The 17,310-nt window shown below is 42.6% G+C and overlaps 1 protein-coding gene across 2 annotated transcripts in view; it reads left to right on the top strand.

Moving 5' to 3' along the window:
• Positions 1-17,101, top strand: part of HECW1 (HECT, C2 and WW domain containing E3 ubiquitin protein ligase 1) — a 273,623-nt gene extending 256,522 nt beyond the window's left edge. For both annotated transcript variants that reach the window (XM_040964952.1, XM_040964953.1), the window contains 4 exons: positions 3,595-3,741; positions 5,529-5,643; positions 7,133-7,331; positions 13,098-17,101. In XM_040964952.1, the coding sequence (XP_040820886.1) occupies positions 3,595-3,741; positions 5,529-5,643; positions 7,133-7,331; positions 13,098-13,209 (573 nt within the window). In that variant the 3' untranslated portion in view covers positions 13,210-17,101. The remainder of the gene's footprint in view (positions 1-3,594; positions 3,742-5,528; positions 5,644-7,132; positions 7,332-13,097) is intronic.
• The last annotated feature ends 209 nt before the right edge of the window (positions 17,102-17,310 follow it).

Genomic DNA, 17,310 nt, shown 5'->3' with positions numbered 1-17,310 from the left:
TGAAAATGTTTAGTTCAAAAAATCTGAATGCATGAACGAAAGCGAAGATGAGGAAGGGAGAAGGGGAGAAGGGAAGAAAGGAAGAGGAAACAAGAAGAAAGGAATGAAGCAGAAAGAATGTTATTTTTAATCTTGCAGCCAAGGATGATGCTGAAGACAGGATACAACCCCTCAGCGTCATGGAAGAAAATAGTGACATAATCTAACATTACCTTTTAGATTCTACATAACAAAATGCCAGGATAAAAGTAGCAGGTTTTCTAGTATACTGCAATATGTAAAAGAAAAAAGACTATTTCCTTTCATATTGGAGAAGATCCCACACATCAATAAGACTCATTTAGCCAGCAATTCATTAGAAAATTAGTGAAGAATATGTAGTTCTAAGAAATGGAACTACGGTTAAATAATCATGCTCATTTGCAATTTGTAAAAACATGAATCAGGACAGACGTCTCCCTTTATCCACCGTTTCACTGGGATAGCGCTAGCTAAATAACTGACACACCTATACGGTGGATAGTGGGCTCCTGTGTGGCTATAAATTGTCAGAGACACCCCCGCCCATCAGCTCACTCGCAAAGATGAACAACTACCAGGGTGTAGTAACAGTTAAAGAACACAGCAAGTCTAAATTGATATAAAATAATTGATCAATTGTACTTTTCAGAAGAAAAAGTGAAGAAGAATAGTTTCTATATTAATAGGCTAATATTTGTGGGGGTGGAGAGAGCTGCTGTAGTTATATCCCACTCAACAGGGATACATGAGAAATGCTTCATCCAGGGATTTTTGTCCTTGTGCAGGTGCCATAGAGTGTCGTGACACGCCGTAGTTGGCCCACCAGTCACAGGCAGTCAGAGGCACAGTGCGCACGAGAGTGGATGGGGCCGCTGCCTGTCTGTCACAGCACACTGCTTTACAGAGCCTTTTGGTGGTTTTAATTTTTAAAGAAATCTAACATTGTAAAAATTCAGGTGGAAATAACCAGAGAGATATCCCTTCCTCTTCTTGCCTGCAACATCAAGGGATGAGGCCAGGACAAAATTAGGATCCCAGCACTCAGTTCAGGTGTCCTATGTTGGAAGCCCAGTATTTGGGCCATCTTCACCTGCTGCCTCCCATGATATACATTAGCAGGAACTGGAACCAAGAGCAGAGCTGGGACTCAAGCCCAGGTACTCCACTATGACATGTAAATGATCCAAGTGTTATCTTGCACTGAATGTCTGCCACACAAACTACTTTTTTATGTAGAAGGTTTATAGCATAATTATTAATAATACTTATTATCACTATCACATATTATACATGTGTATCAAGTGTTGTATACCTAGCAACTGTGGCAAACAAATTTTTCTTCTTTCTTTGTGAAGTCATGCATGCTAAACTTTATCCAACTGGCATAACAGGGGACTTGCTTATTACCATCACCGCAAATGCAGAAGTAATGCATTGTTCTGCAATGTCCCTAGATGATGCAAAATTTTCAACTGCATTATAAACTCATGGGACTGCTGTCTGAACTGGTACGTTGTTGACTGAACCATTGGTACTTAACTAGATGCATGTTCCCTAGCAAACACTGACAATCTCCCTGGAAGGGAATACGGGAGATTTCTTTCTTTCTTTTTCTTTTTTTTTTTTTTCAGATGGGGGACTATATGGCTGGAATAAGTTGAAAAAGAAACGTATCTTCCCACTATTGTCTTTTATTCCACTTGAATTTCATTCCATGTTCACATATTATCTACTCAACAAAATAAATTACATACAAGTAAAATTAGATGAAAAATAATGGTAAAGACACAAAAGAACAATGCTTTGTGTATGCACAGAGAACAGTTTGAATGTTCCCAGTGACTAAAAAGTAAGGATGTGTTTGTGGATCTAAATTGATATCACTTAAATTTTACCCCCTTTCTTCTCAAAATGAGATCATCAAAAGCAATAATTTACATTTTGGAAAATTGGATAGCAGCCCTCTTTGGAACACTCTCAGCTAGCAGAAAGCAGATAGACGTAAGAAAAGACTCAGCCTTTCCCTGGGTGTGTTGGGATTAGCTTCAGCCACTAGTGAGGAGCCCCAAATGTCGGTACTGAAATTAGCAGTTGAGTTTTCTCTTGCATGGAAGTCTGGAGGCAGCCAATCAAAGGCGGCTCAGGAGTACACTGTGACGAAATCCCCAGGGTGCAGACTCCCTCCTGATCAGAGCACTAGGATCCCTTGGATTCATGGCCCAGTGTGTGCTGAGTCCAAACCCTCACACTCAAGTTCAAAGACACAGGAATACATAGAGCCTGCTCTTCAAGAGCCCCCTAGGAAATGTCATGTGACACTTCTGCCTACACCTTAACTGACATGGTTTAGTTGCCTACCATGCCTGGCTGCAAGTTGGGTTGAGAAATAAAGTCTTTCACTGAGAAACTAAATATGGATATTAGGTAGCAATTCGGATTTTATAATTGACCAATATTTTCTAATTATCACTGCCCCCCCCAAGTTACAGAAGAAAAAGTAACTATCAGACCTCTTTTTTATTATTATTATTTTTAAAGATTTACTTCTTCATTTGAAAAACAGAGCCAGAGAAGGAGAGAGACAAAGATATTCTGTCTGTTGACTCATTCCCCACATGCCCACAACAGGCAGGAGTGGCCCAATGCCAAGGCTTGGAAGACGGAACTCTGTCCAAGGTGTCTCACATGGGTAGCAGGAGCCTCAGTACCTGCAACTTCATTCACTGCTCTGCCTGGTGCATTAACTCTGATATGAAATGCCAGCATTACTAACAGGGGCTGCCACAGCACCCACCCCATCTTCACACTTCTCGTGGACTAATTTATTTTTAAGCACATGTGCCTGAAAATGCCAAATATATGTGTGTATATACACTACCTTATTAAGTCTTATAGCATAGAGCAGTAAGTTGCCCTAAGTGATGTTTAAGATGCCTGAAGATGACCCCTTTGAAACAGCACACACTTTAGAAAAAAAATACCTAACATGTCACTGGTCTTCTTGCCCTTGAGGAGATATCATGCACAGCCTGACTTTCCTGGGTGACTCAAGTTTGTCCTGTGAAGTGCGATGCTATTCTCGCTGCACTTGAGCATCAAGTTGGGGCCTCATCCTTCCACCTCTATTATCAGCCTGGCCACAAGTACCACTTTTGTGCTCTCTGTTCAATGGCTGCTTCTGGTCATCTGTGAAAGGGGCGGGGGGGCGGGGGGGAGTGGGGACTGTTGGAAATTTAACCTGAAACTTGGGAGGAGGCTGTTGGGGGACATTTGGTATCACCATCAGGGAAACCTGAAGCATTTCCCTTTTCTAGCCATTATGTCCCTGGCATTAAGAGAATGTGTTTCCTCTTTTTAAAACAAAAGCTAGCTTTTCCGAGGTGCTTAAAACTCTGCTTGGATCAGCTAGTCTTTCAGTGACCTCTAAGAAAAGACACAGACTGGAGGAGGTAATGATGCTGAAGCTGTGCAAGGAGCATTTCTGGCATCAAGCCCTGTTGCCAGAGTTAGTCGGTGTCGTTGGGAGGTGAGCTGAGTTGCCAAACACCCTGGTCTTCATGGTTTTCCTTCTAGGTCACGGAGAGAGAGCTGAAGTCAGGAGGTGCCAACACGCAGGTGACAGAGAAGAACAAAAAAGAGTATATCGAGAGGATGGTGAAGTGGCGGGTGGAGCGTGGCGTGGTGCAGCAGACCGAGGCACTGGTGCGGGGCTTCTATGAGGTGAGGCCCGGACCCATGTGCACAAGGTCTTCAGTGTGAGGTGCCCGCTCTTCAGGGAGCCCCAGAGGAGCCGGCACCATGCCCGTGAGGAGCAAGGAGAGCACTAGCCCAGGCTGGCAAGGGGCTCAGCTCTCCTCACCAGAGGGCAGATGGGACCTGCTTTGGGTAGATGGTTGAGAAGTTACAAATACCTCTTATTGATGAAAAATTCTCACTAAAAACTGATGTTGGAGTAATCCTTGTGTGCCAGATGTTGAAAGACCCAGCATCTGGATCTTTCAGAGCATGTTTCCTTTTGCCCACTAGAACCAAGTCTGAGGGAAGTGAAGGGGAGGTGGCACACTGCCCATGTTTTCTTATAGAATCATCTCGTGTAGCGTAATACAGGCTGAGTGGTAAAATCATAGACAATGACAGGGACTGGATTTCATGTACAGAAAATGATGGGCTTAAATTTCTCCAGTTTAGAAACACCTGGCCATAAACATTTTCTTAGCTCTTGCATCCTGAGCCAAGGCTCTTTCTCCCTGCTGTCCTGGGGCAGGACATCAGCAACCATCCCATCTACTGCTGGTTTAACCAGGGAGGTGCTGCTGTAGGTGCCCGTTTGCACCTGGCACAAGATGCCAAGCAGAAGCATTGAGCCCTAAGAAGGCTGATCCTGCCACAGTTTTCAAGGAGGAAGAACGCAAGTGAGGGGAGAGGAGCGGAAACAAAAGTGCCGTAACTCTGATATACAGTGTCCAGTCCTGGAAAATTTCATGAGAATGAGACAGCAGAGTTTAAGTGAAATGGTGATGTGTAGTTGCTGTCAAGTCACTGCGGCCAAGTCATTGCGTTTCAAATATGAAGTTACTTGGAAACTTCACTGTGGCATCAGGAAGTCGAGCCAGACTTGTTTATCACATCACCCTTAGAAGAAATTAAGGAAAAAGCCTGGAATCTTGATGACATTTCCAGCTTATGAAGGCCTGTGTTGTAAAATGTCTAAGTCGGTGATTTCCTCAGTCTGTTCAGGGCACTGTCACACAGTACCATAAGTTGTTAAACCAGGTAGTTTATAAGCAACAGAAACATATATCTCACAATTTTGGAGGCCCAAAAGTCTGCAATTAAAGTGGCAGCAGGTCCAGTGTCTGCTGAAACTTGCTCCTGGTTGACAGGTGTCTGCTGAAACTTGTCCCTGTACCTTCACATTGTGGAAGGAATGTGTGCTCCTTAGTAGAGGCACTGAGCCCATCATGAGGGCTGTTCACCCAAAAGGAGGTGAAAATTTCAGCATAAAATTGAGGGGGATAGAAATATTCAGACACCAGAATGATCTTGAACTCAAAAAGGAATCGATGTGAGGGCTGATGCTGTGGCATAGGAGCCAAAGCCACCACCTGTGATGTCATCATCCTATATGGGTACCAGTTAGAGTCCCTGCTGTTGGCCTTGGAAGAGCAATAGAAGATGTCCCAGTGTCACACAGATGAGAGACCCAGACGAAGCTCCTGGCTCCTGGCTTGAGCCTGGTCCAACCTTAGCTATGGTAGCCATTGGGAATGGAACCAGCAGAGAGAGAGAGAGAGATCTGTGTGTATGCATGTGTGTTTCTGTTTTTCAAATAGATCAATAAATCTCTTAAAACTATGATTACATATTGAAAACAGAATACTGCATGTGGTGGTCAGTTTCCCATTTTAATGCACGGAGATCATGATCATCAGCACAGCTTGTGGTGTGCTCAGGCCTGCGTGCTGAGGCTTAAGCTGTTTCAGGTCACAAGATCTGTATTCTTTCAGGTTGTGGACTCAAGGCTCGTGTCTGTGTTCGATGCCAGGGAATTGGAGCTGGTGATAGCTGGCACCGCAGAAATTGACCTAAATGACTGGCGGAATAACACTGAGTACCGAGGAGGTGAGCGGGCACCAGTTGTGGTAACACAACCACCTCAAGAACCGGTTGGGATTTTATTTAAAGGGTTCTCAGTTGAAGGTGAAATTGACCATGACATACGACATTGAAGGGAAGTAACCCATGGAGTTTGGTGCATTCTCAGTGCTGTGCCATTACTTTTAGCTTCTTTTGCAAATACTTGCATCACCCCAACAGGGAACCCAAGAAATAGTGACTGTCCCTTCCCTTATTCTCCTCTTTCCCACCCAGCTATCATCAATCTGTGTTTTTTTTTTGTATCTGTGCATTTACCTGCTTTGTTATATCTGTTTTGTTATATGTATATATGTGCACCATATATATACGCATATATATATATATATATATATATATATATATATATATATATACACACACTAACAAGGCTCATGCAATAATATAAAACTATAGTAAGGCTTACAATGCATACAAAGTATAGCCTTTTATGGATGTCTTTTCTAGGTAGGGTTAAGTTCGTCTGTGTTGGGGTATGTTAGTACTTCATTGCATTTTATAACTGAATATATATGCCATATATATGTACATATATGTATATAAGTATAGAATATTTATAATTGTATCATTCATCACTTTTCAAGGTTAGAGAAAGTTTGGCCTCACTTCCATGGAGAGCAGGTGCTTGCACATGCTTTTCTCCACCTGTGAGCCTGAATGCTCCCTCGGTTGCAGTCATCCCTGGCCTGACTCAGAGTAGAAGCTTTCAGGGCACACCCCTCCATGGGCCAGCTCCTGAGTGCCTCACATGCTATCAGGAAAGGGTCGCCAGCTTCCTGTAGAATCAACCCTCTTTACCTTCACCCTAGCTGGCCACATTTTTTTCCCTGTGGTCTCTCCAGCATATCATTTCTAACCCTTCTGTGCAGTTCATTTTGCACACTGTCAAATCTGACTTTCTGAAACATCATTTGCATTACCCATCTTCTCTCTCAAAGGTTTCTAGTCTTGGCTTCAAAGCCTTTCCTTCTTGTAAAATATTTTTAAAAATCCCCAGCAAGAGGGTGAACTGGGGACACCCATGGCCTCACTCATCTTCCTGGGGTGCACTCAGCCATAAAGAAGCCTCAGACCTCCAGAACAGAAGTCAGGATGGTGTGTTGTATGCTTAGAGGGCTTATCTCTACCCAAACCTTTCTACTTTCAGTCTACAGTCATTTCAAGTAGATAGGCAGTTGCTTAACCACAAAGCAAAGGTCTCCGAGAACATTGCAAAGAGTATAACATCCTTCTGTGAAACAGCTATGTTCTAATTCATCTTTTGTTGTAAAATTCAACCTTACACAGAAGGTATGAGGTCCATCTGTCTAAAGGCCATCCCTCCCTGGGGAGACGAGCATATCAGAAGCAGCTGTTCCCTGTCTGATGGTCTCTGATCTGATGTACATGTCTCACCATCTCTCTCCTCTCCTCCCTTCCATCTCTCCCCATTTCTCCCTCCCTCTGCTCTGTCCAGGTTATCACGATGGACATCTTGTGATCCGCTGGTTCTGGGCAGCAGTAGAGCGCTTCAATAACGAGCAAAGGCTAAGATTACTTCAGTTTGTCACAGGAACATCAAGCGTGCCCTACGAAGGCTTTGCAGCCCTCCGAGGAAGCAATGGGCTCCGGCGTTTCTGCATAGAGAAGTGGGGGAAAATTACATCTCTCCCCAGGTACAGAGGTCCTGCCAACCTTTGGGAAATCCACTGAGGAGGGAAAAGTGCATTGGGTTATGTGCTTAGCCTTGGGGATGGAATTCTTTCTTGGCACTCAGGGTATTATTATCTGAGTTATTAGTAACAGGTGTAGAAGTGTCTGAGATATGTGAAGACCACGTTCTTATCAAGATCATCTTCTTTGCATGTGTCAGTTATGGGAAGGTTTCTAACTGGTACAGGACAAAACTTAATTTCAGGAGGAATGTCTGATTTGGGGGAGGAGGAAGGTAAGGACAGTGGTGTAAAGATGGAGGAAGCCCCAGGAAACCCTACAGCAGCATATATGCCCTTGTCCAGCACATCACTTATATGGTTGTGCAATCATACATGTGGTATAGCTCCTTACCAAGTTTGAAGACCCCTGAGGATGAGATCATGTCGATCTCTCTTGGTCACTAAATGTCTTCTATGTAGTAAGCTGTCAAGAAAATGGTTTGTGAGACCAATTGTGGAAAAGGAAGCACTGGGACTCTAGCAGATTTTATAGAATAAATTCCCCATGCCATGAGTTTTAATCCCAACACTTCCTGGGTTCTTTCTAGGCCACTTTGGGTGACTCTTAGGAGCACTAAAGAGCTACTTCTGTATAAGTTCTATAGGAATAAATACAGCTTCAACAAACAGAAGAAAACATTATCTTCTTCTAACATGCTGTGTTGTGAGAATATGGAACAAAGACCTCATCCTGATTGAGGTGCCCAGGCAAGCCACCACAAAGAAACTGGCTCTTAGGTGAGCACTGGGAGGCAAGAAGTAGGGCAAGGGGGAGTTCCAAGCTGAAAGAGCAGCATGAGCATGTTCTGGAAGGTTCAGGAAGGATCACTGAGCCAGTATGGAAAATATGATATCCCTGATGACATCACAGGGGATGCCATTGAGAAAGAGGTTGGTGGGCAACCAGAAAAAGATACTGCTGAGCAGTCTTTGTTTGATTCTATGGGGAACTAGAGTCATTGCTTTTGTTATTTCGGGGTCACAAAATCGGTGTGATTTACATATTTGTATTGGGAGCTTTGAAATATATATTCACATTATTAGGCCAAACAGCTTATGAGGTCAACATTTGGCTCACATCTGGTCCAGGACATGGGTTTTGGGGGGAACAGAGACTTTATCCTGGAACAAGGGGGCTCCAAGAAAGCAACTAAGAGGGCAGTAAAATGATCCACTGAATAGTGACTTCTGACCATTCTCCCTTAAACATGTGCTCAAGACATAAGAGCCTTTAAGATATCACCTATGTGTTGAGGATAAAAAGTAGATGAAAGACTTGACCAGGCCACATGTAGGCATCAGGAAATTATGAGGCTGGCAGGTGAACAAAGCAGATTTAAGTGACTCAGGGCTTCCCAAACGCTGTGGGCCACAGTGCACTAGGTCCGTACCTAGGGCAGGTGGCCTGGCCTGACCTTTCCCCAGCTCTTCCATATACAGACAGGAAAGGCAACTGGTTTCTCTAACACAGGTGCCAGATAGTGTCACAGTGAAAGCTGGTCATAGCCCAGGCTACATTAAATATTTACTTTAGCTCCAGTTTTCACTTTTTAAAATTTGTGTGACAGAGGATTAAGAAAAAAGGGATCTTTGAGCATACTGATTAGGGTCCATAATTGTACAGTGCCTGGTAAAGCCTTTCCCATACCATCTTAGTCCAGGTAGGAGAGGTGGGCCTGTCACTGGGGCTGAGGCCAAGGTGTTAGATGAATCATTCCTGATGCATGATCTGGTGGAAGGGGAGAGTTTAGCTCTGTGCCAGAGATTTTAGCAAATGTCCTAAGTTAGAATGTCACAGAATCAGAGGGGATGTGGGTACACCTAGATCGCGATGTTCAAGCTGTTTAAACCATTGCCTACAGAAGCAAACACCCATCACACCACAGCCCAGGACACACACAGGTCCTCACTCGTGTGCATGTGTTCCTCAGCACAGTACTTCATCTGATTACCCACAACGCACTCTAGTTTGTACTCTAACCCATTTCACTAAAATGAAATAACTATCAAAACCTATAGTTTTTTTTTAAGTATCTAATATCATGAGAATCTAAGAAACCAAAATTTTCAAACAGGAGTTGCAAAATAATGATTAGGAACTAACAAAAGGAGTGAGAATGAGGTACGTCCACATTGTGGAATATGCAACAAGGGAAAGTTACCACTCACAAGGGTGGAGAAGGACATGAGACAGCATCTGAAAGAAGCTTAAGGAGATGGTGGAGTTTCCCTACCTTGAAAAAGGTTGCTAATTGAAACAGGAAGGGCTTGAAAGAAAAGAGAAGCATAGATGTTAGATCAGAGTAGATATAGCACAGGGAAGTGTGGAGACAGGGTAAAGAAAAACAAAAGGAGAGACTTGAGGGGTTTCCATGCAGGGCAAGGACCAAGGATATGATGGACAGACTTCCCAGCTATCAGGGCTCAATGAAAAGCTCTCGGTGACCAAGGAGAGAGGAACACTTCCCCAGGAGGCCCGAGGCAACCATCAGGGAGCACAGAGAGAACGTCCGCCCACTAAGAGACCGCAGATAGGCAAGGGGAGGACCAGTCAAGTCCAGGTGACAAGCTTGAGCTGGTGAGGAAAGAACATGGATCTGGGAACCAAGAGGCTACTGACAAACTTGGAGAAGATGAGCTTCACAGCCAGACCAGGAGGCTGCAGTTAGGCCTGAAGGGAAGGCACAACTTACATACCTGAACAACCAGCAGCAAACAAGGGATTAACAATTGAATCAATACTTTGGGGAGGCGAGGGGGGGTGGAATGGCTGGCACAGAGAGGTCATCCATGCAGACAGTACATATTAGAAGGGTATACAGTGTGACACGGGCACCAACCAAGTCAAACATTGCTCCAAATGCAGGCACACTAGATCTGCATCCCAGTGGAATCTGACCGTGTGATTGAGAAGATCCATGCGGGGCTCCTGATCGTTAGTTGCACAGGATGAGGTGAAGAGGATTCACTTTGCAATAGGTCATGTGAAAAAAAAGTCAGAATCTTAGGTCACTCTGGTATGACATGGTCCCTGAAGTCTTTGCCATGATCTTGGCTGCATTATTAAGAAAATTCTATGTTTCATTAATGAGTCACGGCTTATGAAAGGCATTTATGTGTGTTTCATGGTTGATTCTGCCAATAACCCTCTGAGGTGTACACAGCACATATCATTATCCCCATTTTACAAGTGGGAAAACTGAGGTTGAGGAAGCTTAACAGACTTTCCCAGGGTCATAAAGCTGAAGTGTGGCTGGACTGGGATCAGAGTAGAGGTCTTCCAAGCCCTGGTGCCATGCCTTCCCCACTGTCCACGCCTGCCTGACGTCAGCCAATCTAGTGTACAGGGAGTGAGGTAGGCAGGCGCTCTGTGCTGTCAGATCCACACTTGGGGGAAACAGAATGTTCCGGAATCTGGAACCACAGCGTGATCTGATTGTGTTCATTCACTCTGCCGACAAAGCAGAATTTGAGTGAGTTAGCTGCATCTGTCCAGAAATGCCCATAACAGTAACTAGTGCACCTTCTGTTTAGGTGCTATGGGCTAATACTCCTATCTATCTCACAATCAATTTGGTTGGTTCTGGAAGTGCATCTGGAACTGTTGAGCCTTATTTAATTTGGTTACTGTCAGTGTTACCCAACATACTATTCAAATATGCAGTTCTTTTTCATTTTCACTCAAATGAATATATATAGATCAAATGTTTCAATTATTTGAGCTAATCCAATGTGGACATGCGTGGATTCAGATAACCTGAGAACTCTGCTAATTCCTGGATATTTACATTTCTTCCCAGTTGGGTGCTTTCAGGCCAAGCTTAGCCAGATGCTGTATTGTGCTGTGCCCACCCTTGGAGGTAGGGAGGGGCAGGTGAAGGGCAACAGTGAAGGACAGTGAGGAAGCCACCAGCTGGCGGTAGATGAATGCCTGGTGGACAAACACCGCAGCAGGTGCTCCAGCTTCTCACTGGTTAGAAAATGTGCTATCCACTCTATCTTCCTCATCTCCCCGAGATGCCCCGTGAGAGGTGTGACAAGTACAGAGCCCTGGAGGGAGCTTGTCATTTAAATAGTTTAAGATTCCAAAGTTAGGATGAATAGAGTTTAGACTTAGTTTTGTATTTATTTTACCATTTGGGATCTTGTGGAATCCTTTTCTGTGCTGGCTGGTATTCCAAACACCATTGTAACAGATCACTCCTACTTAGGAAGGAAGGGCATCTTGGAAAATGGGAGCTGCACCCATCCACCTTCCCTTTGATTGGGAATAAGGCTCAGTAACATCAAAAGTTCCCATAAAAACCGACTCCCAATAGATCAGCTAGTCTGGTGATTTGAGGATCCACCGGAGGGATCTGTGTGCTGAGCCTCGCATATTCACTGCTAGAGAGATGCACAAAGGTGTTCCTGGTACATGTGTTAGCGGTGTGGCAGGGAAGATAGTGCTTGCATAGAGCAGTTGCTGGTGAATGTCCTGTGGTGTGAGCACAACCAAAAGTAAAAGAGACCTCCGGGATTGGTGGCAAGAGGATGCTCCAAGCCCCTGTGGAGGATTGTGTCACATTCTTAGTTTCTCTTGAAAATGCAGCACTCAAGCTTGAGGCTGTGTGGATGCTACTGGGGAAGTCAGACTTGTCCCTAGGCAAATCTGAGTGAAGAATTAAGTCTCAGAAGTGAGCATTTGTCATCGATGTTAGGATGATGCTGGAGCCATCCATAGCCCATAGCAGAGTGCCTGGGTTTGATTCATGGTTCTGATTCTGATTCCCGCTTCCTGCTAGTGAACACCCTGGGAGGCATTTGGAGAGAAAACAAACATTCATTCATTCGTTCATTCATTCATTCATGCATGTCTCTCATCCACTCACTCAGTTGCTCGCAGTCCTTTTCAAACATACAAGTTATTTCAAAACAGAAAATTCCAGGGCGTCCTGGGTCCACTAGTTTATGTAGGCCCAAATAGCAGAGCTGGACAAGGAGACTTGGGAATATCATCCTTTAATACGATTTATGTTTCTGTCCGCTTCACTAAGCCATGTTTACATTCATACAGTGTATTAGTCCACTTATGCTGCCCCAAATTAAATACTGCAGAGGAGCTTCTTTGAGAAAGAAAAGGTTTATTTAATCTTGCAGTTTGAAGTTATAGAATAGGAAGTCAGCTCTGTAGCCCAGCTTATAATGAAGGCTGATTATGGGGAAGCACAGCAGCCATGATTACATCATGAGCCAGGAAAGAGAAAGCCTACGACAAACTCAAACTTTGATGATCAAAATGCCTTGCAAGAACCACCCTTCAGAGACACACACCTGAGTGATCCAAAGACCTCCCCCACCTCTGCGATCCACCCTCAATCATTAACCTTCAACACTAAAACTTCAGAGTTGAAACAACTTGCATGAGTCTGAGGAGCCAAACCCTGCTCAACCCATCACGTACTGCAATCGCAAAGTCTGCATGTTACCATGGAGTTTACCATTAGTTTACCATTAGAGTTCCAATGTAGTGCACTTTGCTTATGAGGGCAAGCCACTCATCTCTAGCGATTCCATTTCCTCAGCTCATCTATTCATACACAGAAGGCTTCACAGCATTTTATCGTGATCCAAAATCCTGGTCCCACTCCTTTTTGATTCAGAGCTTCAGCCCAAGTCACGGGTATGTTCAGCATCAGCTGTTTCACTGAAACAAATTCCATAATCAACTTTTTCTTCTCCATTCAGGGCACACACATGCTTCAACCGATTGGATCTTCCACCATACCCTTCGTACTCCATGTTGTATGAAAAGCTGTTGACGGCAGTGGAAGAAACCAGCACCTTTGGACTGGAGTGAGGAAACACAGCCTCGCCTAATGACTTCCCTGCCAGCAGTCACATCACCTGTTCTGAGATAATGTCCCATCCTCCTCTCCCTTAATCAACTCTCCTTTGTTTGTTTGTTTTTGGTATTCCATGATTTTTATTTCCAAACCAAATCAGGATTGACAAAAGCTGTGCATGAGGGACTGCCTTCTGCTAAGATCTAACCTTCAGGCTTATCTCTTCTGTTTTCAATGAACTGCTAGCCTGTATGCAATATTTAAAAACAGCTGTCTCAAGGTCTGTGTATAACTCCACATACCTCCATTACCAACAATGAAATATGAATGCAAGTTATGCTACATCTGACCAAATGGTAATTAATGTTTACTTCCATTTGTATCATTTAAGGGGAAATTTGAGCATTAAGTATTCCGAGCTTTTATACACCCATTTCTTCTGAGCAGAGTCACCATTTTTTGTAATTTCCAACAACCAGCTCCAGAACTCGGCACCTGCTCCACACTTTGCTTTCTTCCCACACTCCTTCCTGTGCGTACCATCCATCCAAGGGACAGCAGCGGCAAAGCTGAAGTTTTTATACATTCAACTCATGATCACGCATGACATCCGTCTCATCAGCTGGAACTAGCCTAGACGTATGGTGCAAATACGACACTTCTCACAGTTAACAATAGCAAGAAGGACACCTGCTGCTGCCATACAGTCCAATGATCGTGGGGATTCCAGGCTCAACCTGAGTTCGGAGAAGTCTAAGAGGGGGCACACCCCTTCAGAATATTCACCACACAAGAAGCACAAACAGGTGCACATGGCCAAGAAGGAAACCTCGGCTGACACGGTCGGAAGGACCAGGCCTCAACTCCTGTGGTGTTGCAGAGGATGTGGTAAAGCCAATGGCAGTGAGGAAGGAAGGATGTCGGTCTCTGCACTGTTTTGTTTTTGACAGTCTAGTGACAGTTTTTCTTCACAAAAGAAAAAAAAAATGTATAGATAATTTCATGACTTTTGTTAAAGTCGCATTCTACTTGCTTGACAAACTTTATTTTCAACTTTGATGTTGATCTTTATTGTGTCTTCTTCTTTTTTTTTTCTTTTTCCTCCAATCCTGGTGTTTAAGTTCCTTCCCATCTGATTGTCCTGGGACCGCACTGACATGAGATTAGAGAGTGATGGTGCTTGTTGGGGATCAAGGGCAATAGATCATTTCTCCTTCCTCCAGACCAATCTTCCTGGGGAAGAAACGCAGCACCCCAAAGGCACATTGGTTTGTGTCAAAATATTCATTTTCTCTTAGTATTAAGTAATATACATATATATATGTATATATATCTTGGAAAATTTTGTGTTCTCAGAAACACAATTGCAGGCTCCAAAGACAGCTTAACATCTCAGTTACATTTCAAATAAACCCAATCATAACAGTCATTTGCTATTTTTGTAGTCTTGTTATCCATGTTGTCTGAATTATGTCATAAATGAAAGTGTTTTTCTTCACTGGGAAAAGAGCTGAAGAGACTCCAGCATTTACATTTCACATTGTTGTTTTCAATGTATTAAAACAAGGGGAACGTGTAAGAAATGTAAGGCAAGGTTTACCTGCTCTGAGGCTCATAAGACCAGTTTGTCTCTGGACAGTGCGTTCTTTGGGCTCCTTTCACTCTGAAAACATCTTCTGACTCAGAATTATTTGCAAAGCGCAGCACCCTTGTACTGCAAAGCACCCATTGTCAACCAGGGAGTGTGTATGGCAGAAATTTAGCCTTCTATTATTGTTATGGAGAACTATTTACCAAGATGGAATGGAATATGTAGGTTATATGCTGCAGAAATTGAGGGATTGGCAAAATTCAGGACACCGCTGAACATTTGGAAAGTAATAGATTCCAATGGATGTGTTCTTTCTTTATAAAATCATAATGCAAGCATTCCGTGAATAATTTAACTCTTTGAACAACATCCTGAGTATGGAAGGCCGCTTTCGTCTTCAGAATTTGAATACTCATTTTTATCAAGCATTCAATTGTTTTCTTAGTGCTCTTGTTTTGGTACACATTACAAACGAGGTAGCCTGCTCCTGGAAAGATTTACAAATGATATGAATGTCTATTAATAATATATTTTCTGCCATAGAAAGGAGGAGTGTGGTGTCTTACAAATTCTATATAGATCAGTAACCTGGGATAAATGTATTTTCATCCAAGTTGTCCTTATTTGGCAACAGCACCAAGGCTATGGCTCCAGATGTATCCAAGTAAGCCTAACCTGACCAGTGTTTCAGGACAGTGCAAAACTCCATGAGGAAACACTGATGTCAGTGACAACGAAAGAATGTCAGGCCCGCTGCCCAGGGCCCCAGGATGTGACTATAACCTTGCCTAGAATCCCAAAACAAGGGAAGCAAAGACAAGAGGAGCTCAGAAAACAATATGGAGAGATTCTGGTGATCTCACATGTGAGTTACATTTTAAAATTATTTTTCATTTTATATATATAATATGTAGATTTTAAAATTCATGTTTCAGTATATATAATGAAGTAGTTATGGAGCTAAATTATTCCATTAATTTTACCAGGTGGAGGTATGAACCGCCTTATATTATATAATTCAACAGGAACAGGTAAGGCAGACCAGTTGGTTACCATCGGCCATCTATTTTTAATTTAAAACATGAGTTTTTTGTGTGTGTAGGCAAATTGCAAAACTACTCACTTATAGGCCACAGTCAATTAAACGTTTTTTTAGAGTTAGATTTAGAGAGAGTATAACGGCCTTAGATAAGAACAATACGTAAGAAAAAATTTATGCTATAACTTAAATAAGTACTTTTGAAAATTACGAGATATCAGTATTTTAATGAATGTTGCAAACATTTTATTCTCTAATATGAAGATTATCAAAAATAGAAATTGCAGAAAAAAGAGAAATTGTCTAAATCTGCTGAATTCTTTATAATTTCCTATGTCTGACAGTACTTCAAAAAAAAAAAGCTCATGGAAAACAATTGAAAGATAAGTTTATTTTGGTGCGAACAAAAAAAAAAAAAAACCTTTTTTGAAATCCATAAATAGTTTTTCCTAACACACATTTTCCATGAACTTTTTGAGTACCTTGCTATATAAACTGGCAGAGACTGTGAAAGATTTTTACTATGATCATTATTGTAGCACAAACACTGGGAGGATGGTGAGAAAGTCATCAAAGAGAGAAAGATATGACTTTTTGGAAAGTTTTAAATGTGTGAGATCCTAATATTTTTTTAATATGTGATCACATGTCCTTTAACAGTGAATATATGTGTATGGCGAATCAGTGAGCTGAGTTTTCTAGAATAGTTTTACATCAATTGCTCCATCAGCCCATATGTCAAACCATGTGTCCAAAATTTGGGTTCAGAAAATTTCTCAATTGCCGCAAATGTTTTCCCAGTCAAGACGAAACACTTTCAAATGAAAGTAGTTAGAACTTTACATAAAAATGTGGTGCTTTATTATGATTATTATTAATCACATATTTCAGTGTTGATTATTAAAACGACTGCAATACTATATCATACCAGTCTGGGATGGGTGTTCCAGCCATCATAAAGTCCGAAAGAGAAAGTGTTATTTTCCTGTTAGTGACATGTAGTCCCTTTGTTCTAGTGGAAAAAAGGTGCCTAGAGGTAGTGTGTAGCGTAACTGTTGTTCCATTAGCCTACTTCCTGCAGCTTCCTATTTATCTAAGGAAATGTCGAAAACAATTTTGTTCAAAAGTCTTTGTTATAGTCAGTAGCAGGAGAAGTCCACATTATTGGGCTGATTTTGCTTACATCAACAAAAGAAATGTCACGTGAAACTCAGGCCTCGCTTTCTCTTCCCGTCATCCACCTTCAAGGAATGTCAATAAACTCACTTTGGTATGGCACTGTGTATGTCCCTTATTGCCCATGGAAGCCTAGGGCATTACCTTGCGATTTGCATCATGCCCATTTTCCCACTGGGTAGAAGCCATGAAACAACAGAGCGGTCTACCTGATGCTAGGATAAACAGCTTTCTCCAAAAACTGTTCTTCAAAGAGACCCAGTATGCATGCACACATCCAAGAATAAAAGAACACTTTTTTAGTGATTT

Source organism: Ochotona curzoniae, unplaced genomic scaffold, assembly GCF_017591425.1.
Source record: "Ochotona curzoniae isolate NIBS_2020 unplaced genomic scaffold, NIBS_Ocur_1.0 scaffold_3835, whole genome shotgun sequence".
NCBI lineage: Eukaryota > Metazoa > Chordata > Mammalia > Lagomorpha > Ochotonidae > Ochotona > Ochotona curzoniae.
The sequence above is the reverse complement of the archived record's forward strand: the minus strand, read 5'-3'. Positions and strand labels throughout refer to the sequence as shown.